Source organism: Typopeltis vanoorti, chromosome 13, assembly GCF_054136105.1.
Source record: "Typopeltis vanoorti isolate ZY-2024b chromosome 13, IOZ_Tvanoo_1.0, whole genome shotgun sequence".
NCBI classification, from domain to species: Eukaryota; Metazoa; Arthropoda; class Arachnida; order Uropygi; family Thelyphonidae; genus Typopeltis; species Typopeltis vanoorti.
Genome location: NC_143561.1, coordinates 62,469,662 through 62,496,095, shown reverse-complemented (window position 1 = coordinate 62,496,095; position 26,434 = coordinate 62,469,662). Strand labels below are relative to the sequence as shown.

General features: G+C 35.0%; 1 protein-coding gene across 1 annotated transcript in view; it reads right to left on the bottom strand.

The window, feature by feature from the left end:
* Positions 1-26,434, bottom strand: part of LOC150100219 (telomerase protein component 1-like) — a 1,179,105-nt gene that overhangs the window by 1,071,673 nt on the left and 80,998 nt on the right. Inside the window, exon 5 of the mRNA XM_090402391.1 lies at positions 973-1,107. Within this exon, the coding sequence (XP_090258517.1) occupies positions 973-1,107 (135 nt within the window). The remainder of the gene's footprint in view (positions 1-972; positions 1,108-26,434) is intronic.

The window sequence follows — 26,434 nt, the reverse complement described above, 5'->3', positions numbered from 1 at the left end:
AAAAAAATAAGAAATCAGTGATTACCAATATAACTTTTGCCACTCAAGTTACACCTATATCACTACATACATGCCATAGAAAATGCTGAAGAAACTATGCTACTATACTCAAAATTTCCAAGGATAGGGTTTGGAACTGATGGCTTCTCAGAAAATGGCAGTTTTCTGAGAAGTCCTCAATGTTCTTCACAGCTCTGTTATTTCACTCACCCTCTTTCTCATATACAACAAACGACTCTCATTGAATTCAAACCTTATCCACTGCTTTAATGATTACAGCACTGTATTCCTGCTAGTTACATGACTTACCTTGCAGTGCTCAAATATCTCAAGCTTCAAGATCAGTTCTAGGAGTCCATGTATTAAGAATGTTGGGACTAGATTTTTTGCTAGAAGAGTGGTGCATGAATGGAATGAGTTGTCAAGGAGCAGTACAATTAGCATTGTATGTGTTAGTGTAGGTTCCTACAACAAGCCTTAGGACTATGTAAATATTCAATTATCAAAATTAGATTAGAAGAAGCTAGACTACTTAGCCTTAACAAAGCAGTGGACCTAATACACAAAATCAAGGTAAGATATATGATTTATTATACATAAAATACACATGATAAATATAATTGCAGATGTTTACTAACACAGCTTAAGCTATGTTCTTGTTTCCTGGCAGCAATAAAATTTTCTTTTCCAGTTCACATGTGCACAAAGTACCTAATATGCAATAGTAATGAAATTATCAAAGCCAACACATTCAGAGAACTATCAAGAGATGTGAACAATTAATTTCATTACTAATAATGCAAATATATACATACATTGTTTTTAACAATAGACAGTAGATAAGGAGAATGCCTTACTAGAGTATGCATAATAAACAGATAATTAGGTACAAATATAATAATTAGGGCAGACTTACTACAATGAATCTTGTGACTATAAGGTTTGATGATAACATCACAAACATACACAAACCTTGAGTATGAATTCAGGATCCAATTCAGATACAATATCTGCATAACAAATGAGCTGCTTTCTTGTAGGATCTGACTTGTTCTTGAAATTGGGCTTATGAACAAGAGAAGTACACACAGCAGTCAACAAAGAGAGCTAAAATACAAATAAAGACATAACTATTAGCATAAATGAAATAAAAGTGCATGTTAATTTTGAATGAATTTAACCACCTAGGTGGTTAAATCCATTCAAATTACATCCATTTTTCAAAATATCCATTCAAATTACATGCGATACTGCACCAGAGCATATAGTTTTATTATTATTATTATTAAATTTTACAAATAGTTTGAAGTTCTCATGATGTGACTGTGGTTCACTTGAAACTTATTTAGGAATTTGATATGTTTATATAATTATAAAAATGTTGATTAAACATTTAAAAATATATATTTTACGAATTAATTTCACTTTTCATGCCCTTGATTATAATTAAGTGATGTTTCAGGCCATTTTTGAAAGTTCCGGAATAAAATTTGCCCTGAATTTTTTTTAAAACTTTTTCAAAAAACAAATCTTAATTTTCAGACTGTTTTTTTGGAAAATTTACAATAAAATAAATGATTCAATTTACACAACATTACAAGCAAAGTGAGCTACTCTGGTTTTGATTTAATAGGAAAAAAAAAATTTCTGGGGATAATAAATAAATAAATTTTATTTAATTATTAAACCAATGTTTTACCTATGCAAACAGGAAAGTAAAATATGCATGTTACACAGAAAGAAGACAAAAACAGACTATATTAAATAATTTATCCTAAAATCCTAGCCGGTGTCCACTACAGCAAGGTAAAGTAAGATAACCTTGAGTGATAAGTATTAACTTGCACATTGGGAAGTAGTATCCATAAAATAAAGTTTGGCTGTCGGTTCAAATTGGCTGATGATGAAACTACTACAAACATCCACCTATATCAGGGGTGTCAAACTGGTGGCCCACAGGCTGCGTGAAACCCCCAAAGCAATTTCTTTCGCCCCCCCCCAACACCTCAAGGAAAAATTTAAAAAAAAAAAAAAAAGGATGGTTGCTTTTTATAATAAAACAGAAATACCACATTTATTCGAATATAACTCCCCCTCACATATGACTCACACTCCTGTATCCTGATTTTACTTTGAAAAAATAAATTAAAAAGTTTTGCATATACATCGCACATGAAAATAAAGTTTAACCACTTTCACGTCGGGACGATAACTCACTCCCCGCGGTAAACTACATGCCTTCCCCAACAGCCACTATACTGCAGATGCAAGAAAAACAATTAGTTTTATTGTACCACTGAATAAAGTACAGAGATCTTTGCTGTCTGTGTAATATATTTCTTTAGTGCGATTAGAGACAACTGGTATAAAAATGGCACTAACTAATGAATCACATGTCCCCTCCCACGTTAACCATGCTGTTTAGACTCGAGCAAAACTATATGTTGCACAGGCAAACACAGTATCTAACTAAAATCTATTGTTTTTAGTTAGATACTGTGTGTGATGTGTATGTGAGTGCACCCACTAACTCAAACACAAAGCTGCAATAAAATTTGTAAATGTGTTAAAACTAAGACATATAGAGTAGTTATGACAGTTTCAGATATTATGGAATCTGGTTGAAGAGAATTAGCATTTCAGCTCAAAAATGTCGGCTTGACTTTGTGTTTTGGTAACACGATCTTTTGTTAATACCGCACCAATCATATCCACATCTTCATAGTTGTTCTATCTCTATTAGCCTTCCATTGTTGTCTATTTTACGTTCTGCTTTCACTTCTCAGACATTCGTGAAATGTGTTCATTACGTATCTAAAATCTTGTAAATTATTTGTAATTTTCACTTGGAATAATGGGGAAGATTACGTTATTTGGCTAGATGACTTTGACAATGCACACAAGGAAACCGCTCTCGAGGCCGGAAGTAGCTATAATGAAGAGGAGATTCTAGGTAAGTCATCCCCATTTTCAGTTTTTTTCTGAAAACTTTAGTTTCTAAAAATCCCTGCATATATCTCGTACCATGATTTTTTAGCTTTAATTTTGGGGAAAAAAGTGCGAGTTATATTCGAATAAATACAGTATCGATTTATTCGTTTTCATACAACATTTATAGTTACAATATGGATGCAACGACTTGCTATAATATAATTGCAGTAATAAAAATTTATATTGCAATTTCAATGTTAGACCCGATTCTAATCAATCGTAAACTATATAGTTACAATATGGATGCAACAATCTACTATAATATAATTGCAATAATAAAGATTTATGTCGCAACTTCAATGTTAGATCCGATCCTAATCGATCGTAAACTATGTTTATGCTTTCATTGTTAATTTATAGCATGTTGCTGGTAGCGTGCTGAAACAGTTGAATTCTATTGGCTACCAACTGTTCACATGACACGCAGCATACGCACTTGTGAATCCAGCTATGATTTTATAATTGCCTGCTACAGTCAATCAGTGATCTTTGAAATCAATGCACCAAACGCGATTCAATGACAGCCTAGCAGTGAGAGAATCCCTTTTATTATTATTTTTTTTTATTTGCAATAGCATCGTGCACTGGTCTACAGTTTTGTTATTTTTTTATTCAAACATTTTTATAAAAATTGTTAATAATATTAATAATATATTTATTCACCAAGGCAATGTCATTTTCCAAGCCAACACGAAAAAGAAAAATTGCTGATGAGAGGAGAAAATTTCAAGAAAAGTGGGAATTGAATTACTTCTGCACTGAAACAAAGGACAAAATCGTGTACATTATTTGTAACGAAACAATTAGTGTCGCCGAAGAATATAATATAAAAAGGCACTACGATAAAATTCACAAAGAAAATTCACACTTTGAGGGTAAACTGAGAGAAGAAAAATTTAAAAGTATGAAGAATTCACTTCAAAGTCAACAACAAGTATTTTCAAAAATTATGAAAGATAATGAATCAGCAGTGAGAGCCAGTTATGAAATCAGCTATTTATTGGCAAAAAATTCCAAACCTTTTAGTGGCGGTTCCTTGGTTAAGGAGTGTATGATAAAAGCAGTCTAAAATGCATGTCCCACAAATGTGCAAGTATTTCACGATATTTCTTTGTCCAGAAATACTGTGATCGAAAGAATTACCGAAATGGCAGATAATCTACATGACCAGTTGCAAGAAATATCCACAAACGTACAGTGCTTTTCAAATGCACTCAAGCAAAGTTTTGATATTCACGACGTGGCTCAAGTTGCTTTGTTTCGTCGTGCTTGCAACGACAATATGAATATTACTGAAGAGTTCTTGGAAATGATTCCCATCCATGGAACCACTACAGGAGAAGACATTTTTGACTCCGTGTGGGGCATTTAGAAAAAATACCAACTTTCTTTGAATAGGCTCGTAGCAGTAACAACCGACGGTGCTCCAGCAATGACAGGCAAAAATAAAGGTTTTGTGTCAAGACTTGCAGCAAAGTTAAAGAAAATGTATCCAGACATTCCAAACCTGCAATCTTTCCACTGCATTATTCATCAGCAGGTTTTTTGCTCCAAAGTACTGGAAATGAGCAGTATACTCAAGCCTGTGACAAATATTGTGAACTTCATCCGATCCATAGGCCTCATCACCGCCAGTTTGCACAATTTCTAAAAGACTTGGAGAGTGAATTTGAAGGTATACCATATTACACAGAGATTCGTTGGTAATCTTTTCATAAAGTTCTAAAAAGCTTTTTTTTTTACTTTTAGAGGAGATCAAATTGTTCCTAGAAATGAAACATCATGATGTTGCATTTCTTAATGATCAAACATGGGTACAAGATCTACCATTCTTAGTTGATATTACAGGACATTTGAATGATTTAAATGTCAAACTTCAAGGGAAAGATCAGTTAATAACACACATGTATGGTGCACTGGCAAGTTTTAGATGTAAGTTAGTTTTGTTTCAAAATCATTTAAAAGAGAATATCCTAAATTACTTTCCTATGTGTGAACAGTTGAACAATAAGAATCAAAGTTTTACCTTTTCTCAATATTGTCCCAAACTAAAAAAGATATAAAAGAATTTGATAGGTGATTAAAGATTTTAAGGTGCAAGAAGTTTTTTTTCACTTTTTATAGATCCTTTTTCCTTTGATTTTGAAAAAGTTCCTATTTGTATTCAAATAGAACTAATTGATTTCCAAAATGATTCCATTCTAAAAGCGAAATACCAAGAAGTTGGTGTACCAAAAATATAGTTCTTTAAGTCAAAATATCCGGAAATAAAAAAGTTTGCAGCAAATATTCTATGTTATTTTGTAAGCACCTATTTATATGACAATTATTCTCATGTATGAAAGGTAACAAAACAGCCCACAGATCAAGATTAACTGACGTCAAGCTTACTGCCATAATGAAGGTCGTATGCTCACAATCTTTGAGTCCAAATTATGGCAGGATGGTTAATAATAAACATTGTCAAGTGTCGGGAAAAAATAAAATACTGAAATTAAATTATTATAATTATATTATGCAAGTATATATATTTTTACCCGAAAATATTAGCATTTTTCCCAAAAATATTTTCAGTAACATTTAAAAAATTCCTCAAAATATAGACTCCCCCCTTACCCAAAAAAAAAAAAAAAATAGAAGTACAGGTAGCCCTTGGTTTATGCCAGTTCAATTTATGCTGATTCACAATAACACCAGTTGCCAGCGCGTGCTTTCTTAATGTAGTGTGGTTGACTGAGAAACGATGCTAGCAGGCACTCTAGTGTTTGAGTGTTTACCGAGCTACTACGACGTATATGTATCAAACCTAGTTTTAATGTTGAATCTACCTAATTGTTCTATTTAATTTTTTTTTTACGTACATACATATTTAAACTGATAAAGTACGTAATTACATACCATGTTTGATAATAGAAGTGCAGAAAAATTAGCAGAACTTGGTGTTAAGAAGGCACGGAAATCAATCACACTTGATAGAATAATCAATCACACTTGATAGAATGACAGATAGAATAATCAGCATTGAACGATGTGCTTATTAGTTCTGTAGCTTATTAGCAGTTTTGTATTTAGTGCTTGGCAGCACTAAATACAAAACGTACGTTATAGCAGGGGTAAACTTCATGAAAAAATGGAAAAATTATTATAATTATGGGTTGATGACTTGAATCAGAAAAACATTCCTCTGACACAGGCTGTTATAACTGAGAAAGCAAAAACAATTTTTCTGGATCTTAAAAAGACAGATGGAGGCGAAGAAACATTTTTAGGAATCAAAGGTTGGTTCATGAGATTTAAGTCTTGAAGTAAGTGCCACAGTGTCAAATTATGTGGTGAGGAGGCAAGTCCAGATGTTGCGGCAGTGGCTGCTTTTCCTAAAGAATTTCAAGACTGTGTAGAACAAGGAAATTATCCTCCTGATCTCATTTTTAATGTTGATGAGACTGGGCTCTACTGGAAAAAATTGCCATTGCACACCTTCATTTCCTGTTAAGAACATTCCATTCCAGGTTTTAAAGCTGCAAAAGATAGACTTACGCTTTTGTTGGGTGCAAATGTCTTTGGAACTTTGAAGCTTAAACCAATGTTGGTGTACCATTCACAGACGCCACATGCCTTCAAGGGTCTAAAAGCCATGCTGCCAGTCTATTGGAAATGGAACAAGAAAGCTTGGGTTACACAAGACGTTTTTATAGATTGGTACACAAATTATTTTTGTCCTATCGTTCTTCGCTTCTGTAAGGAAAATGATTTGCCAGCCAAGGCATTGCTTCTCTTGGATAATGCCCCTGGACATCCTCAAAACTTTGCTGACGTAAGAACACCATTGGATGTCAAGGTTGTGTTTGCCCCCAAACACAACATCGCTTTTGCAACCAATGGATCAGGGGATTATATCAATCTTCAAAGCCTATTACCTCCATATAACATTTATGGAAATGGTTAGAGTCTTGGACACTTCAGGATAAACTATTAAAGACTATTGGGGGTCATTCAATATTTTGAAGGGCATTAACAACATCGAGGCAGCTTGGAATGATGTGTCAGCAAAGTATTTAAAAGGAGCATGGCGAAAACTTCTTCCAGTATTTATGCACGACTTCAAGGAATTAGAGCAAGAGGAGAATGTTATTGAAGATGTTACCAAGCTTGCACAAGAGGTGTGACTGTACAATATTACAGCTGAAGATGTGACAGAAGTCTTAGAGAGACTTGACAAACAGCTTTCCAATGAAGACTTAAAAGAATTAGCCGAACAATTAAGTCAACATCCAAAGGAGGAGAAAGAAAATGAAGAAGGTCCTCTGAGAGATACGAAAACAGCCGATTTACAGCCTATCCTTGCAATCATAGAGACATTGACTGATGAACTCTGCGAAATGAACCACGACTGGGAACGGAGTGTGAACGTAAAAAGGAGTGTAATCTCATCTGTTCGACCTTACACTGAACTCCTTAAAGAAAGAAAAAGAAAAATCTAGGCAGTTAACACTGGATGCTTTTTTTTTAAAAAAAATGCAGGTGATCCGAAACCAGAAACTTCAACATAGAAATATATAATATCTTTTTGAAGTTTCATATTAATTATATCCATATTTAATTTGGATATAATTTTGTATTCGTTATTAATAATTTTATTTGAACAAATATATATATGTATGTATTATCAAAGCTTTAAATATAATAATGTTACACATTTTTTGACTGCACGGAACATAACTTCATACCTCCCATTAAAATTGAGTTCATTTTAAGCCGATTCAGTTTACGCCTGTTTTTTCAGGAATGGAACTGAGGCTAAATCGAGGGCTGTCTGTATTTTATTTCAACACAAACACAAAAAATTTCAAACTAACAGGAGACTCTGTAAATATTTGTGATGGTTAATAATGAGAGTTTATACTTTTTTTAGAATGTATAAATATATAAATATTTGATTTATTCAAATAAAATTTAATTTTGGTTTAATTTGGATTAAATACTATCCATTGTAAATATTAATATAATAAAGGTTCTAAAAAGCTTTTTTTTTACTTTTAGAGGAGATTAAATTGTTCCTAGAAATGAAAAATCATGATGTTGCATTTCTTAATGATCAGACATGGGTACAAGATCTGATATATATATAATATAAAGAAAAAATATTCTGTATATTATATATATATTTTTTGAGTTGTCATAATTATTATACTATTATTTTATGTCTTGTAATGACTTAGAATAAATAAAATTTTTGTTCTTACTTTTCCAATTTATTTATATTCATTTTTTCACTTCCCTTCGATTCTAATTAGTGCAGGTTTTTTTTAGTGGAAAAGTTTTTGCGGACCACTTGAGATACAGTTTTATAGCAAATGGCCTGTGGTCCAATTGAATTTGACACTCCTGACCTAGATGAACAAAAAAAAGACATGTCCTATACTATACTAACTGATCAGGGAATGCTGACCATGGGGTAAACTGTCATGTTATACAGAGAGAGAGAGAGAGAGAGAGAGAGAGAGATTATTAAGACTGTTTTGGAATCTTCCTCAGCTTTTAATTTTTTGTTGTTGTATTAGGATTAACTCTTATCTAAATAGCTTAGGAAACATCTTCAGATAGTGGATTTTTTTCAAACATTACGGTACTAGAAAGATGCATTCCTGCAATGCAATATATGTACATGCGTGTGTGCGCACGGTACTAAAATGGTGTCATTATTGTTATTATGTGACACCTCCAGGGAGTCCAAAGACTCATTGAGGGAGAGTCTGCCAACAGCATTGAACTATTTACCCTTTCCAACTACTAACCTCACTCAAACTTGCTTAACTTTTTTGCACGAGCCATTAGTAGCAGAGGCTCTACCAATCGACCAACCTTTGCTGGCAAAGGTTGGTCGATTGGTAGCACTCAATCATGTGTCATTAGTATTATGAATTTCATTATCACAATACCAGTGCTCTTGAGTGCATCACAAACTTTATTTAAAAAACAACTATTAATTTATAATGCATACTGAAAAATGAAATTACTGACAAAAAAAAAACCTGAACTGTACTTTTGTTTGGAATATTAAATATTAGTTGCTTGGAATTAATACGGAATGTTTATAACAACAAATAAATATGCACATAAAAAGGAAATGAGGCACAATAAACACACTGCTTCCATTTTACATTTAGTTAAATAACAGAAACCAAACAGAATAAAAATGACAATTATCATTTGTGACTTGCTGTATCTGTCAACAATTTATTTTTGCGAATTAAATACAATTAATTTTTGCAACTGACAAAAGTTAAAAGAATAAATATATTCCTTAACAAAGTATGAGCAAATGACAGTTTGTACTATTAAGCAAATAATGAACATTATGATAATGCATTAATTAATATCAATTTTACACAAAACGATGATTGGTGAAAATGCCTAACTTTCATCACAGTCATATTTGCACTTAACGCTAAAAGAAAAAAAAAGTCCCCCCCCCCCCCCAAAAAAATGACATGAAAATTTTTTTTTGCTGAGTCATGATTTATTTTCACTTTTTTTTTTGTAATTTTTTGATGTATATTTTACCTTCGTGTAGAATGGTAATTCAACCCATTCATCCTTTAGAGTCCACTGATTAGAAGTCACAGTGAATTAATGCAGCAGAAATACCACTCCTCTGCTGCATTCCCTAAAGGAAAGTATCAATGCCTATAGATACCTGTTTAAGGAAGAAATGAACAAACGAAATGGGCTAACTAACTATATGTGAACTGGAAAAGACCTGATAAAGGATCCTCACATCGGACTGGGTTCAAACCTGAATCTTTCCAACCAAAGTGCTCGGTAGAATAGTAATAAGGATTATAATAAATTTATACTGTCTTTATTTTTTCATATTTTTCTCACTTTTTCTTTGAAATTAGTTCGAATATGGCTGCGATGAAATAAATGTTCTCAATAGAAAGGCTTAGACTTTGATTATGCATTTTTTACTAAATAATTTAAGAAAATTACAACGTAAACTGGGATATACATTAAAATAAATTTTAATATACTTCAATATTTCAGCAACACAACGTTGGCATTTTCAAGGAACTTAAGAACAAGACATATGCATGCAGGCACAACAAACAGTAAGTGAGGAAGAAGCAGGAAGCTATCATTTCTCCTAAAGTCCTGATTGTGCCCCCTAGTGGGCAATGTTAGTATTCTTGGGCAACTGGGCTGAAGGTCTTCTGATGTAGGTTTCCCAAATTTGAGGCAGTCTCATGCAGCCAAATTTGTTGAGGTTTGGATTGTTTCTTAGTGCTGAAGCTGATTCCATGAAAAGCCTTTCATATTTGTATTTACTACGGTGTATTATTGTGGCTTTCTTTCACTGTATTCTATGGCAGGTATCCAACGCATGGTCAGCAAGACCAGAGTGGCTGTATTGGTGAAACCGGATGTAGTCCTTGTGTTCTTAAATTCTGATATTTGCTATCCTGCCTGTTTGGCCAAAGTAGGACAACTTACAGCTGCAAGGGACTTGGTATACACCAGGTAGGTCTAGGGGGGTAGGTTGGTCTTTAGTAGAGCTGATAGATTTAGTAGAGCTGTCCTACTTTGGCCAAACAGGCAGGACAGCAAATATCAGAATTTCAGAACACAAGAACTACATCCGGTTTCACCAATACAGCCACTCTGGTCTTGCTGACCATGCGTTGGATACCTGCCATAGAATACATTGGATACTTGCTCAATCTTTGCAACGAGTTGCCCGGTGTTGTACCAACTTACCCCAGTCCTGAAGATACTTTCAGGCGCAAACTTCGTTTGCTCACACTTGGATAAAGGATTAAACTAAATTTATTATAGTCTAACCAAGTGAAAAAATAAACTTTCAACACCTTCCAAACCACATCACAACGATATTAGACTGGATGTGGCTTGTGTTCTGACCAAAGCTAAACCACCAAAAGCAAACATGCCCAGTAAAAAAATTAAATTTAGTTTTAAATTAAATTAAATTAAAATTAAATTTAGAATTAAAGAAAAACAAGAAAATAATAATCACCAAAGCTGATAAAGGGAGCGCCACAGTATTGCTTAACCAAAAGGATTACACAGGTAAGCTGAAAGCTCTATTATTAGATTGGGAAACTTACCTACCTATCGAGTACAATCCCACCAACTCATAAATTAGAGAACTCCACAGGCTCCTTAAGAAGGTCACTTCTTGGCCTGTGGAAATCACTAACAAATTAAAATCATTTAACTCCATGCCCCCCTTCCCCCCTGTATTTATGGACTCCCAAAAATACATAAGGAAAATGTGCCATTGAGTCCCATAGTGGATGGCATTGATTCCCCCACATACAACATTTGGCCTAAGCTCTCTCGCACTATACTGGCAACACACCTTCACACATAAAAATCTCAGCCCACTTCAAAGCCAGCATAGAAAACCTTACACTCAAACACATTGACATAATGGTCAATTCTGATGTCTCCTCCTTATTGACAAATGTCCCACTCAAAGAATCCTTAGAGCTAATACAAGCTAAATTTCCTCCTGATATTACAGCCCTATTTCAGTTCACAATGAACTCAGGCTATTTTGTTTGGCAAGGAAAATTCTGCAAACAAATAGAGGGGACAGCAATGGGTTCTCCACTCTCCCCACCTTTGGCCAACTTTTATATGGAGACTTTTGAAGAAAGCCTTAAACTCTGCCCCACAAAAACCAACCATTTGGCTTCGCTATGTTGATGATGTGTTCACTATTTGGCCACATGGCTCCGATGCACTCCTCTCTTTCCTAACACACTTAAACAACCAACACCCCAGAATCAAATTCACCGTGGAAGAGGAAAAAAACAACTGCCTTCCTTTCTTAGCGGGCCAGCCTGATGGAACCTTGGTTTTCTCAGTCTATAGAAAACCCACCCATACAGGCAGATACATTCACCAACAATCCGACCATCCCTTCTACCAACAATATGGAGTCATTAAGACACTACACAACAGGGCTAAACTTATTTGTTCAAATGACAATGCCCTAACCACAGAACTAAACCACATTCTCAACACTTTCTCAGCCAATGGCTATCTCCCACCACAAAAAATTCCAAAAAATATTGAAACCAGTAACCCACAATTCCCCCCCCCCCCCCCTCACAACAAGGATTACTCTAAATCCATCACCATACCCTATATCCGAGGCACCTCGGAAAAAATTGCAAAAATCCTAAAAACACATGACTTAACTTCTTATTACAGACCATATAAAAAATTGGCATCCCTTATCCGCTCTACTAAAGACCAACCCCCCCCCCATACCTACCTGGTGTATACCAGGTCCCTTGCAGCTGTAAGCTGTCCTACTCTGGCCAAACAAGCAGGGCAGCAAATATCAGAATTTCAGAACACAAGGACTACATCCGGTTCCACCAATACAGCCACTCTGGTCTTGCTGACCATGTGCTGGATACCTGCCATAGAATAAGGTGGAAGAAAGCCACGATAATACACCATAGTAAATACATATATGAAAGGCTTTTCATGGAATCAGCTCCAGCCCTAAGAAACAATCCAAACCTCAACAAATTTGGGAAACCTACATCAGAAGACCTTCAGCCCAATCGCCCAAGAATACCAACATTGCCTGCTAAGGGGCGCCATCAGGACTTTAGGAGAAATAATAGCTTCCTGCTTCTTCCTCACTTACCGTTTGTTGTGCCTGCGTGCACGTGTCTTGTTCTTAAGTTTCTTGAAAATGGTAATGTGACGTTGCTGAAATATTGAAGTATATTAAAATTTATTTTAATGTATATCCTAGTTTACGTTGTAATTTCCTTAAATTATTTAGTAAAAAATAAAAGATGAAATAAATGGTATTTCACCAATCAGCTTTTGTAAAATAGACATAAAATGAATCACCAGAATCTTAATTTCTACAATCAGAATTTTCTTTAAATACAAACAGCCATTTACTCATATCTAGTTAAGAAATATAGTTATTTTATTTTATATAGTTAATCTTTCATATAATTTACCATATCTGATAAGAAATATAGACATTTTATATGCTTTTGTGAATTGCAAAGATTAAACTGCATTTGATTTGCAAAAATAAATTAAGTTGACAAATACAGCAAGTTGCCAGCTGTCGTATGGGAACCTCCATTTACGTGCAAATTTTGGTTTGCTGTAATTTCACGAAATTCAAACAAAATAGAACCAATATGGTTTTTGCATCTCAGTTTCCTCACCATGTGTGTGTGTCCTCAGTATATCAAATATTTGTTTGATGTTTAACTATTCTACGTTTATTTTAAAAAAGCTAATATTATATATTCTAAATAAAAGCGCAGTTTGGGCACAGAACCATTATTAATAGAACCATGTTGAACATGGGAGATGGGTATCTGAAAAATCAAAAGCAACAACATACTACTCATACTTATCCAGAAATCATTGCAATATTATTCATTTTACTATTAAGGCAATAAAGAGAAGAGATAATTTCAAACATTTTTTGCCTGCTTGGCATCAAATAATACCTATTCCTTTTTGAAATACAGCTCTATAGCCAATATTTTAAAAGGTCTTTCACTTAACTTTGGTGAAAAAAATCTTTATAAGAATGATGATAAATTTAATTTATATGCATCATTATATTTACACATTCATTTCAACAAATTATTCTGAATTTGCTGAAATGCTTAGGTCATAATGTCAGTAAATTATAACCTAAGAATATCAGTAACACTAATAAAAAAAACTGCCATACAACCAGCAAGTAATAAAGGTATAGCAGCCATTTTAGTATTGCACTGATGAATTAGTATGAGATAAATAGTAAAACACATTTTACTTTTACATTCAAACAAAGTTTGAAAATTCATGAATAAAATGAAAGTATATGCACTTAACTGTGAGTCCAACTTTTCAGACTAAATATAACTTAATTCATGTGATGTTACATCCCTGAGATCATTTGGCACCTATGAAACTTTTACCATTCTCATAAGGAGAATGGTATGTTTATAGAATAAATACCCAATTTCACATGACATGAAGATGCAGCTGATGTAATATGCAATATCACTTTGCTGACTTCAGAGGATGAAACAAAAGTGAAAATATCTGAAGACCCATAAAATTCACACTCTAAATTAATATATCATGTTGTAATATGTCTAAAGATTTGTTTTGTATAGAGGAAAATATCTGAGTGCAGGAACTCAGCATTCACTCTGTGAAATAATTTTTAACTAGGATTATGAATAAACAAAACTTAATTTAGAACAAACAGCAAAACTTGGACATGCAATTAATTTGGGCCAAAGAATAAAATAACAATTCTGAGATAACTACTGTATCTTCCTAGAAAAAGTAGTGATTACATAAATATTGTATCTGTTGTATTGTTATGGTTTTGCATATATCCATTGATACCTGTTATATAATGATTAAAAAATACTACAGCATGGAAATTTATCTTATTAAGTCCTACTATTGACAACCCATAAGACAAAAGGACCTAAAAATACAAAAAACACAGTGTATAGAGTTTAGACTATTTAATGTATGTTTAAAATTAGAGCAATGCTGAAGAAATATATGTGTTTTTTGCTTTCAAAAGCACTAACTGAGCAGCTACGAAAACAGAATAACAGTAAGCCGTAAATTGTTCATTCCACGAAAAACAACTCAAATTACTACTCTATGAGCAAATTCTAATGTAGATTACTGCTAAAATTGTAACTGTCAAAAATTCTGTAAAAATATTGCAGCAGAACAATATTTCATTTGATGTTTTATTTTATACAATGACAAAATCTCAAAAAAAAAAAAAAAAAGTTAAACCCAGCTTGATTTAAAAACTGCATATTTGATGAATGCAAAAACTGCAGTACAGCTAAATGAATCAAACATGCAAGTGCAATAAGCACATATTTAAATAACAGTGCTGTGACCTTACAACCAAAACTACTATATAATTAATACCACACACTAAAGAAATCTTCTCGTACTTATCAGTCAATAAAAGTAAGGTGAGGTGAGTTCATTAATTAATACAAAGACAGTTCTAGGTTAAATGAATTAGAGTGAGTGAGAGAGAGAGAGAGAGAGGGGGGGGGGGGTAGGCTGTTTACATGATGAGAGTCAGAGATGATATAGCAGTGTTAAGAGAAAAAATACAGCAAACTAATTAAAAGCAAATACCATATGAGCAATTTTACTTAAATAAAAAAACATGATGCAAACATGCAGTTAAATTATAGTGATTTGATGAACTAAAAATCAATCAAATAAAAATACAGACAATTCTCAGTAGTTTTCACATTTGATGGGGTCAGACTCATTTCTAAACATTAAGCCAAGCACTACCAAGCATTTGCACAATATCCATCATACTTCACTCTGAACTCGTTCATAGTTGAGGCTACCACAACAGACTCTGGCAACCTATTGAACCCATTCACTACTCTCCAAGTATAAAATCTAGCCCTCACATTAGTGCTAACTACACTCTTGCCCAATTGCAAAGGGTGGCCTTTAGATCTCTCACTACCAAACCTGTTCAACAAAATTTTCTCTGTATTAATCTTATAAAAACTCTTCAGTAATTTGTATGTCTCAATAACAACCACCCCCTCTGAACAACTGGCATCATTAAAACACTAACCAATTAACCAGAATTAACTAACCAGAACAAAGGTTATACAGCCTATAACCTTTGTTCCAATGAGCCCTCTCTTACAACAGAACCTAAACACACACCACACCTTATCTAAAAGCTACAGTTCACACAGTATAAAAAAAAAATAACAATCAGTTCTTCCCCCAATCCTTTACCTTCTCTTCAGAAAGATTTTAGTGATGCTATCATCATCCCCTGTCTCATATTGCATTCACTGACGATGTCTCAGTGACAGATGAAACATTAAAAGAATTATCCTTTCCTTTAGTGTTACATAGTGATCAGCATTCAATTCAGTAACCATGATAGGAATAATTACTTTTATTTCCCACACACACACACAAAGACAAGCTATATTATATTTCAAACAGTATGCCAAAGTGACAATGATTTGACCAACCATTATTCTACTGGCCTGATCTCTAGTGCGAAAAAAACCCTACATCACAAAGCTATACTCTATTCATAACATCAGCAGAGAACAAATTATTTTTATTATTCAGGCCTCCGTGGAGTCAAAAGACTCATCATGGGAGATCCTTCCTAAGAAACACAATTCTATCTTTCCTAGGAGGGACTTCTCACGATGAGTCTTGATAGCATTTGCGTTTCTTTCATACAAAATCTATCATACCACTCCTTAAACTCATTGACCGTTCTTGCTCTCAATGATAGAGTGGTGAGAGCACTCACCTCTCACCACTCACATCTCGCTCTCACCTCTCCTTCTATCCACCAAACTCTGCAGTCCACATTTCCTCAGCTGATCCTCATAAATAACATTGTACAGTTCTGAAACCATCTTTGTAATCTGCCTTTGTACCCTTTCCACAGTTAATTTATCCTGTTCAAATCCTGGGGACCAAATCTGAGAACAATAGTCTAAGTGTGGTCTGATCAGGGTCTTATACAACGGAATGATAACTCTTATCTCTGCAGGTCAGTGTCCTTCTCATTATTGCAGCAATCCTCTGTGTTACCTTCACCACCTTTGCAATATGTCCCCTAAATTTCAGGTTTCTATCAATCATCAACCCCAAATCTCCTCTCCCCTACTTCCTCCAGTATAGCTCCTCCAATAAAGTATGCAGAGTCCCTTCGATGTGTCCCAAACCTCAAGACCTTACATTTTGCTGCATTAAACCGACCTCCATTCATTTGCTCATCTGTCTAGCTTATTATTCATATAGACAGTTTTAATACATTGTCAAAAGTGGTGGCCAAATCCATAATTTAACATGAGTGTTGTGATATTAGAGTTAACAGCCTAGATTACTTACAGTCCTAATTATAATTAACTCAGACCAAAAGGTTATGTGGGTAGAATATGCGTCCTCCATATTCTTGGGATTTTTGGACCACCATTATTGTTAAGATTAGGATGACTGATAAGAATTTCACAGGCATCCTTAAATTTATGTTCATACCATGATTTAATGTAAACAACAGGTGCCTTTCCAGTCAATTCTATGTAGAGTATTCAGGGCATGATCAGAAATGCCAGATTTGTCATAGTTGTTAAATTTAATGTGCCGTTTATGTTCCTTTTTTTTGATAGAAATTGTGCATCCTGTTTCACCTACATAGGGAAAATTACAGGTGCAATGAATACGGTATACTCTAGGGCAGGCACCAGTGGAGGTGATCCTTGGATGAGTTGAATAAGTTCTTTAATTTTGCAGGAGCTGCAGATTACAGACCTATTACAGTTTCTCCTGTTCTTCTTCGATGTTATCATAAAGTGTTAGCTAAGAGACTGCAAAAGTATATTCAACATGACATTCGGAAGAGAGCCTTTGTCCCTTTAGATTGCTGTGCTGAGAACATCTATATTCTTTCTGCCCTCCTTTCCGATTCCCATCTTAAGCCTTTGTTTATGGCTTCCCTGAACCTTCAAAAAGACTTTGATAGTATTTCTCTTTCTTCTATTTTAAGAGCACTATCTATTGCAGGCTGTCCAGATTCTTTTCTTCCATATGTTTTATACTCTAATAATTCTCTAATTATTAATATAGGGGGCCTGTGCCCCTCTATCCCTTCTTTTCTTCAACTGCATCACTGATAAGTTTCTTTGTTCTCTACTTAACCATATTGTTACTCTCTTGATGCTTCTTCTTTTAATGCTACAGTCTTTGCTGATGACCTTATTCTCATGCCCTCCACTAAGTTGGCCTGCAGGAACTCTGACTGGGCAGTAGACTCATGTTAGAGGTCTTACCATAAATGTGGAGAAGTCCTAGTCATTAGCACTTGTCGCTTCGGGCATAACAAGAAGCTAAAGGTTGAAAATCTTGAGTTTTTCATGTAGGTCATTGCATTGCATTGCAATTAGAAATATCCAATTCTCAAATTTGTCCTGGAGGAATGGAGACTTGATATCTTCTTTACACTAAAAGGATGGTCTTCCATTCCCTTCTCTTTAGAAAATGCTTTGTCATCTTTAAGAAAATCTCCTCCCAAATCCCAGCAAAGGCTTTATCTCCTTTCAAATTATTTGCTCCCTAAGTACTATCATAAATTGATACTCAGGAGTACCTGTGTCTCAGTACTGTCCCATATTGATAGGGCTATTCGCTCTGCCATTTGTTCAGAGCGAATACCCCTATCAACAGGAGTATCTAAAGGAAGTTTAGGCTTCCTTTAGATACTCCTGTTGCCTATTTTCATGCCATAGTGAAGGACAGTGGACTTCGTATCCCTTTCCTCTGCTGGCTAATCCCACAGCTTCATTATAACAGAATTAAGAAATTAGAAATATCCAATTCTCAAATTTGCAGGGATGCATTTCATTGTCCTGCTATCCAGGAAGACTTTCATCATACTATAAGGTGGACCAAGTATCAAGATCAACTGATAGAGACTGCATCAGGCAGAGCATAACAAATGAGCTAAATGGGTATGGGATGGTACTAGACTCCTACCTGGTTATGAATGTATTGACTTAATCAGAGATAGGATCAAAACCTGTCCATGAAGGCCTGCACAACCCACGGCAGCAAAGGTAACAGTAGTTGTAGGGCAGGTTATTGCTACAGTGAAACCCTTTCTTATATTTCCCAATGTTGTTTTCAAACTCATGATATTCAGGTGAAGCAGCATGATGTGCTGTGGTCTCCATATTAAATAACCGGTTGAAAAACAGAGGTTGGGAGACTGCAGTTGAACCACAAGACTATAGCTGGGTATTAGAAAAGCCTAATTTAATTGCAAAGAAGAATGAAAGAGTTTGGATTATTGATGCACAGATAGTGGGTATTGGGTGCCCAGTTGTCAGAAATAGGAACAAGGTCTCATATTATGAGCAGAATATAGATCTTGCTCGACAAATTGAAGAGGAGTTTGGAGCAGCTCCTCATTTCACTAGTGCTACTGGTGGCTTGGCATTGTCACCAACAAATGACTTCTAGAATATCTCATACCGCCATGGGTTAGATCTTGATGTATTTTGGCTTCAGCCTTTGCTCTGGCGGACCACAGTATGTAACATCACATTTCGGTGTGAAGTTTTATAAAATAAAATTTAAAGACGGCATTAAGGTTGTGTTTCTGTAGTATTCTGTTTATTTTGTCTGATATCTCTTTAATGTATGAAATGGTTATAGATTTATTGTAAATTAAGTTCTATTTTTATTTTTAAATGGAGGAGTCTTGTGAAGAATTTTGTTGATAGCAGTTTTGCTGTAGCCATTTCTTGGGAAGTGTCATTAACACATTAAAAAACAGGGCTTTGCAGATGTGCTCCAGAGAACAAACACTTAAACATGAATTAAAAGTTATCAGCAATACCTTTCTGAAAAATGGTTACAGCAAAACTACTATCAATAAAATTCTTCACAAGACTCCACTTAATAATAAACTAAATTATAATAAAACTGCAGCCATTCCAAACATTAAAGAGATATCAGACAAAATAAGTAAACAGAATACTACAGAAATGTAACTTCAGTGCCACCTTTAAAACCTCCTGCAAAATTAAAGAATTTATTCAACTCATCCAATGATCCACTTTCATTGCTGGCCTACCCTAGAGTATATCATATTCATTGCGCCTGTAATTTGCCATATATAAGTGAAACAGGATGCACAATTACTATCAGAAAAAAGAAACATAAACAGCACATTAAATTGAACAACTATGATAAATCTGGCATTTCTGATCATGGCCTGAAAACTCTACATAGAATTGTGGAAAGGCACTTGTTGTTTACATCACATCAAAATGTGGTATGACCATAAATTTAAGGATGCCTGTGAATTCTTATCAGCCACCCTAATCTTAACAATAATGGTGGTCTAAAAACTCCCATGAGTATGGATAGCACATATTCTACCCACATAACCTTTTGGTCCAAGAGTTAATTATAATTAGGACTGTAAGTAATCTAGGATGTTAACTCTAATATAACAACACTCGTGTTAAATTATGGATTAGACCACCACATTTGCTCTATTAAAAATATATATATGAATTTGTTCTCTGATGATGTTATAAATAGAAAAATAGAATACAGCTTGGACATAGTTTTTTTTTTTTTTTTTTTGCACTAGAGGTCAAGCCAGTAGAATAACAGTTGATCAAATCATTGTCACTTGGGCATACTGTTTGAAATGCAATATAGCTTGTCTCTGTGTGTATATACACCCACACACACACACACACACACAAGCTATATTACATTCCAAACAGTATGCCAAACTGACAAATATATATATACAGTGGAACCTCGGTTGTCGAACTCAATTCGTTCCCGAAGGCTGTTCGGAAACTGAATTGTTCAAAAACTGAAACCATTTTCCCATAAGAATTAATGTAAAATGGATTAATCCATTCCTGAACCCCAGATGATTGTTTATTTAAACCTTTCCAACAGTACTTCATGCATAAGATCGTATACAATGAAAATGCATAAAATCTTACATAAAAAGATAAAATAAAAATGAAAATTTAACTTCACTTTAACTATACATACGGGTTAGTTGGAGGATGGTGTAAGTAGAAGGAGGTGAGTAAGGGGAGTCCCCTTATATAAAAACATTATTTTTATTTATTTATTTTTTTTTTTTTTAGTATTGTACATATCATTGATTTCACCATACCGAACTGCATAGCAAGATTCGAGACATGAATGCCATTTTCATGTTTGGATGCGATTTCTTATTTCATCTCTATCGTGGTTCTAACAACTTTTCTTTTCACTTTGCTGCTATCCCTATTCTTCTGTGGTCCCAAGGTGGCTTAATTAATAATAATTTATATATAAAAAAAAAAAAAAAAAAAAAAAAAATCAAGAAAACTCACTGCAAATTCAAGCAAGTGTCTCCACCGAACGAAGGCTGCCATTCAGTGACACTTTCCTGCCTTACAGCTCAGAATGCGTAGCACGTGGTTGCAATTTGCCTATTCAGGAACTGAAATTCTGTTCTGTTTGGAAACTGGGGCATTTTTTATTCGGAAAATATGTTCGGGAACCGAATTGATCCAGAACAGAGGCGTTTGACAACCGAGGTTCCACTGTATATGTTAAAAATACCAAGAAATTTTATATACTTAGTTTTAATCCTTTCTTTCCCCCAAGTAAGCAAACAAGCAAAGTTTGCGCCTTAAGTAATTTCAGGTCTGAGGCAACTCGTGGTAAAGGTGGCATAAGCTCTGATCACTTGCCTAAGTATCCCATATTACAAAGCACATATCCTTACGGACATGTATAATGCTATGTATTATGGGAAGGGTCACTACCCAGACCGGTTTCCCTGTAATAAGTGCAGGGTTACCTCTCAAAAAACTCATGAGATACCCCAGATCACCCAACAATAAAATGACCCAAAGGATCAAAAACTGAATGTTGTTCCCCTCTCCCAGTAACAGGCTCACCCTGTCACTGAAAAGAACTCTCAGCATTTGGCTCTACCCAGTGGAAGGCTCACCCCACCACCGAGCAGAACCGCTCATATTTCATCTGAGGGGTAACAGCAACAGTCATGCCTCAGTTAACTTCATAGACTACAGTATTGTCATCCATTACCCCTCTACCAGGGTAACAGCAACAGCCAAGCCTCAGTTAGAACTTCATTGGCTACAGCATTGCTATCCATCACCCAAGCTTCCAACCGGTTTCGACCATAGGGGTCTCGTCAGTGGGAGCCAGACCCAGAGGTGGTGATTCCAAGGTTGAAGTAATGCAGAACTTATATTTACTTATATGAGTTGCCACAAGGTGCTTTGACCTTATTAAATAAAAATCTTAGGATGAGAGAATAATGTAGAAAGTTTTTTCCCTTGGGTGTACTACAAGTTAAAGATACCAAGAAATGTTATATACTTGGTTTTAATCCTTTTTTTCCCCAAGTAAGCAAACAAGCAAGTAAGCAAAGTTTGTGTCTGAAGTAATTTCAGGTCTGAATGTCTGTAAGGACATGTGCTTTGTATTATGGGATACTTAGGCAAGTGATCAGAGCTCATGCCACCTTTACCACGAGTTGCCTCAGACCTGAAATTACTTCAGGTGCAAACTTTGCTTGCTTGCTTGGAGAAAAAAAGGATTGAAACCAAGTATATATAAAATTTCTTAGTATCTTTAAGATATAGTACACCCAAGGAAAAAACTTTCTACATCTTTCTCTCATCCTGAGATTTTTATTTAATAAGGTCAAAGCACCTTGTGGCAACTTATATAGGTAAATATAAGTTCTGCATTACTTCAACCTTGGTATCACCACCTCTGGATCTGGTTCCGACTGACGAGACCTCAATAAAGGTCGAAACCGGTCTGAGTAGTGACCCTTCCCATAATACATGTCTGTAAGGATATGTGCTTTTTATTATGGGATACTTAGGCAAGTGATCAGAGCTTATGCCACCTTTACCACGAGTTGCTTCAGACCTGAAATTACTTCAGGTGCAAACTTTGCTTGCTTGCTTACTTGGGGAAAAAATGGATTAAAACCAAGTATATAAAATTTCTTGGTATCTTTAATGTATAGTACACCTAAGGTAAAAAACTCTACACACACACACACACACACACACACACACACACACACACACACATTGTGTATATATATGTGTATATAAATACAATATTAATATATTAATACTACAAATTGTTATATATATATATATATCAATTTGTAGAACTTGTAATATATATGTATATAGACACACACACGTGTGTGTGTGTACTCCAGATGACCTTAATATGAAGGTTGCAATGTCGGGAATTAAAGTAATTATTTCTAACATGCAATGTTAGAAATAATTACTTTAATTTCCCGATTTTTAAACTTTAATTTTCAGTTAGAAGAATCAAATAATAGTTTAAATCAGGGGTCGGCAAACGGCGGCCTGTGGGCCGCATGCAGCCCAAACATGCATTTTTGGCGGCCCATAAAAAGTTGACCATACTTACATGCCATGTGTCCAGTATGTTGAATTACTTAAATAATACATTTTATAATATGAATAATAAATTAAAAATAATTTTATACCTATACTTCGGGATATTGCCATGCAACTTGGCACGAGTCATGATGAGTGGGGATAACAAAGTCGACTTCATCCGACGACAACCAAGATTTGGGCACACTTTTGCAGTCGCGTTCCCTGGTCCATCGTTTAATATAATTCAATAACATCAACTAGTATTTTCAGAGGATATATATTTGTTAAAAATAATTTCAAAAATTGGTTCAAGAAAACATAAAATTGCATATGAAGGAAGAAGGTTTAATGATGAATGGATAAATCATAAATACTTAAGTATTTTTTTCACTCTTAAACGCTTGTGGCCTGACTATTAAAATACAAGTTGAATGTGGCCTGTGAGTCTGAAAAGGTTGCTAACTCCTGGTTTAAATCCTTTCTTAGTGCTGTTTCACTCCAGTAAGCCACTAACATGAGTTTCTACAATTAAGCCTTAACACAGGGATTACCACCATATATTCTTTCCATTCCTGCAGAATCTTCCCTGTTCCAAGACCCAAATTATATAGTCTAGTCAGTTCAGCTGAACACTCTTTTCAGCATCTGTGCTGATGTACCATCAGCCCCCTATTGCCAAATTCTTATTCATTTTGTGCAAAAGATCTAGTACCTCCTCCTCATGCACCTACACCGAGTTTCTTCATCCAGTGAAGAGGTAGCAGTGAGCTCAATGTCGTATACACCATGCGATCTTTATTTTTTCACATTATGTTACATAAATATGAAAAAATGAAGATTTTTTTCATATTTATGAAAAAAACTTAAAAATATTTAAAATCTGTAGACATGAAGATTATGTCTACGGGATGCAAAATCAATAGAATGTTCCAAGTTAATAATCATCTTCCAGTGATAACAGGAAGAAAGTATAAAAGAAATATCATAACTTCCTGATATGTACACTCACAAGGTTACATGATACTGTGAGATCATTGAATGATTAAGTGTATATTACTACTATTCTCTACCAAAATATTTTTCTCCAGATTAGACTGTCACTTGTCAGTACTCCAATACAGTCAATATCTTATAGTTCTGTCTTCTAGAACAGCGTGCTTCCCAAACTGTGGGCTGCAGCCCCCTTGGGGGCCTTTAGTTTTGTTGAGGGGGCCGTGAAATAATGAAAACAAATTTAACATTTGTACTGCAAATGTACAATAACAATATATCTATCTATATAAAAATATAAGACAATGTGCCATGTCAAATGTGTATGTAAGATGCTAAAAATGTAATGTTTGCATTTGATTTTGCAATACTGTGTATGTTTTGTATTGAATATAAATACAATAAATATTATAATAATATGTCTGTATTACGATTTTTTTTCGACGGGGGGGGTGAAATATTTTAATTTTTCCAAAGAGGCCTTTACATCTATAAGTTTGGGAAGCACTGTTCTAGAATACATGTGAATTAATCCATCTGGATCTGCACTCAAATGCCTGTTTTGCTAACCTTACCTTTCCCATTCTATTCGAGTAGCCATCAAACACCAGCAAAACAGGTGTTTGATGCCAAGCATACTAGAAAAGTCTCAGTGGAAGACCTAGATCTAGGCATATCGATATAGTTGGAAGAGCCAAAATATAAGATATATTGAAATTTTGACAGATGAATGAAGGAAGAATGCCCAGAAAGATAGTAATAATGTGAAATCTTCATGTAGTACTATCACAGTATCCTGTAAATCCTCTTAGAGGTCTATAATATCAGGAATATTATTATTATTAGCATCTGACCTCCATGGAGTCGGAGACTCATTGTGAGAGGTACACACTATTGCACACAATGCTCATCCAATGTGCTTTAAACTGATTCAACGTATCTACACCCACAACACACTCATCAGGCAATGTATACCATTCACCAACCACTCTCCACGCAAAGAACCTACTCCTCACTCCTCTCTTATACAGCTTCCAGCGATGGCTTCATTCTATCCCCCCACTCCCATTTTATTAGAAATCTCTTCCATGTCAACCCGATAACAACCCCAGACTAGCTTATATGTCTCAATCATATCTCTCCCCCCCTCTTCCTCCTATTCACGAGGCTCTGCAACTTACATTCTATCTATTTGTCCTCGTACTCCACATTCCAAAGACCACTGACCACCAATTGTGATGATATCGTGATGGTACAGCTTTAAATATCTTTACTGCCGGTCAAAAATAAAAATAACTCCAGTACACTATTCAGTGGAATAATATAATGGTATGGCAATGCATTATTGAGACATCTAGATTGGCAAGCAAATGGTCTCCGTCACTATTCAGGTGGCCCAAAAGAAGTCTAGGTGGTGGTGGTGGTGGTGGTGGTAGTAGTAAGTGAAAAGTACTAGTGAATCTACAGTTGGGATCTCCACTTGCATAGCTGAGTAAATACATTACTGTTTTATGTCCCTTTCAACCATGAAAAGTCAAGAAATGGAAGTTGATTATATACAGAAAAATCTGGATGATTTGGGAAGTCTGCTTCCAAAACAAAAACCTTGTCAGATTCACTCTCCGAAAATATGTATAGTCTTAGAGTCAACTCAACTTTATCATTTATACTCTTAAAAACCACACCTACATTTATTAATAAAAACTCAAATTTTGGCTTCTTCAAGCACTGCTCATCTTGATTATTATCTACTGTAATTTATTTCATTTCTAATTGTGCACCTTTGTTCTCTGCATCCTATAATATCTATTTTCTCTCTCTGTGTGTGTGTGGGGGGGGGGGGGTCTCCAAATGCCACCAACTATTCTGGTAGCATTAGGAGAACCATACATACAGGGTGTTCGGGATAAATTTGACAGTTTCGTAAGGAAAAAGAAAATCTTCTTTGTATCTATTAAATTTAATGAATTGACAAAAAAACATTACAGGCAGAGTTAATTACAATACTATCAACAAGATTTACTCAAAATAACCACCATTAGCATCGATCACAGCTTCAATTCTGCTTCGGAACCTCGAACAAGCTGATGCTACAGTCTCCCTGGGAAGGGCCGCAAAAACTGTTTTAATTTTATCCATTAACTGGGCTTTTGTATTACTGGAAGTGCGATTGGTGTCTTTTTCAACTGCGCCCCATACAAAATAATCCATGGGGTTAAGGTCTGGGGAGTTTGGAGGCCAAACATTTGGACTGGTGAAGTCGTAGAAATTTTCAGACAACCATTTTTGACTTTTCCCAGAGGTGTGGCAAGGGGCCGAATCCTGCTGCCATACATACGGCCTACCATTGGCTACCCTTGTTATCCAGGGCTTGACTACAGTTAGCAACTCCACGAACAAAGCCC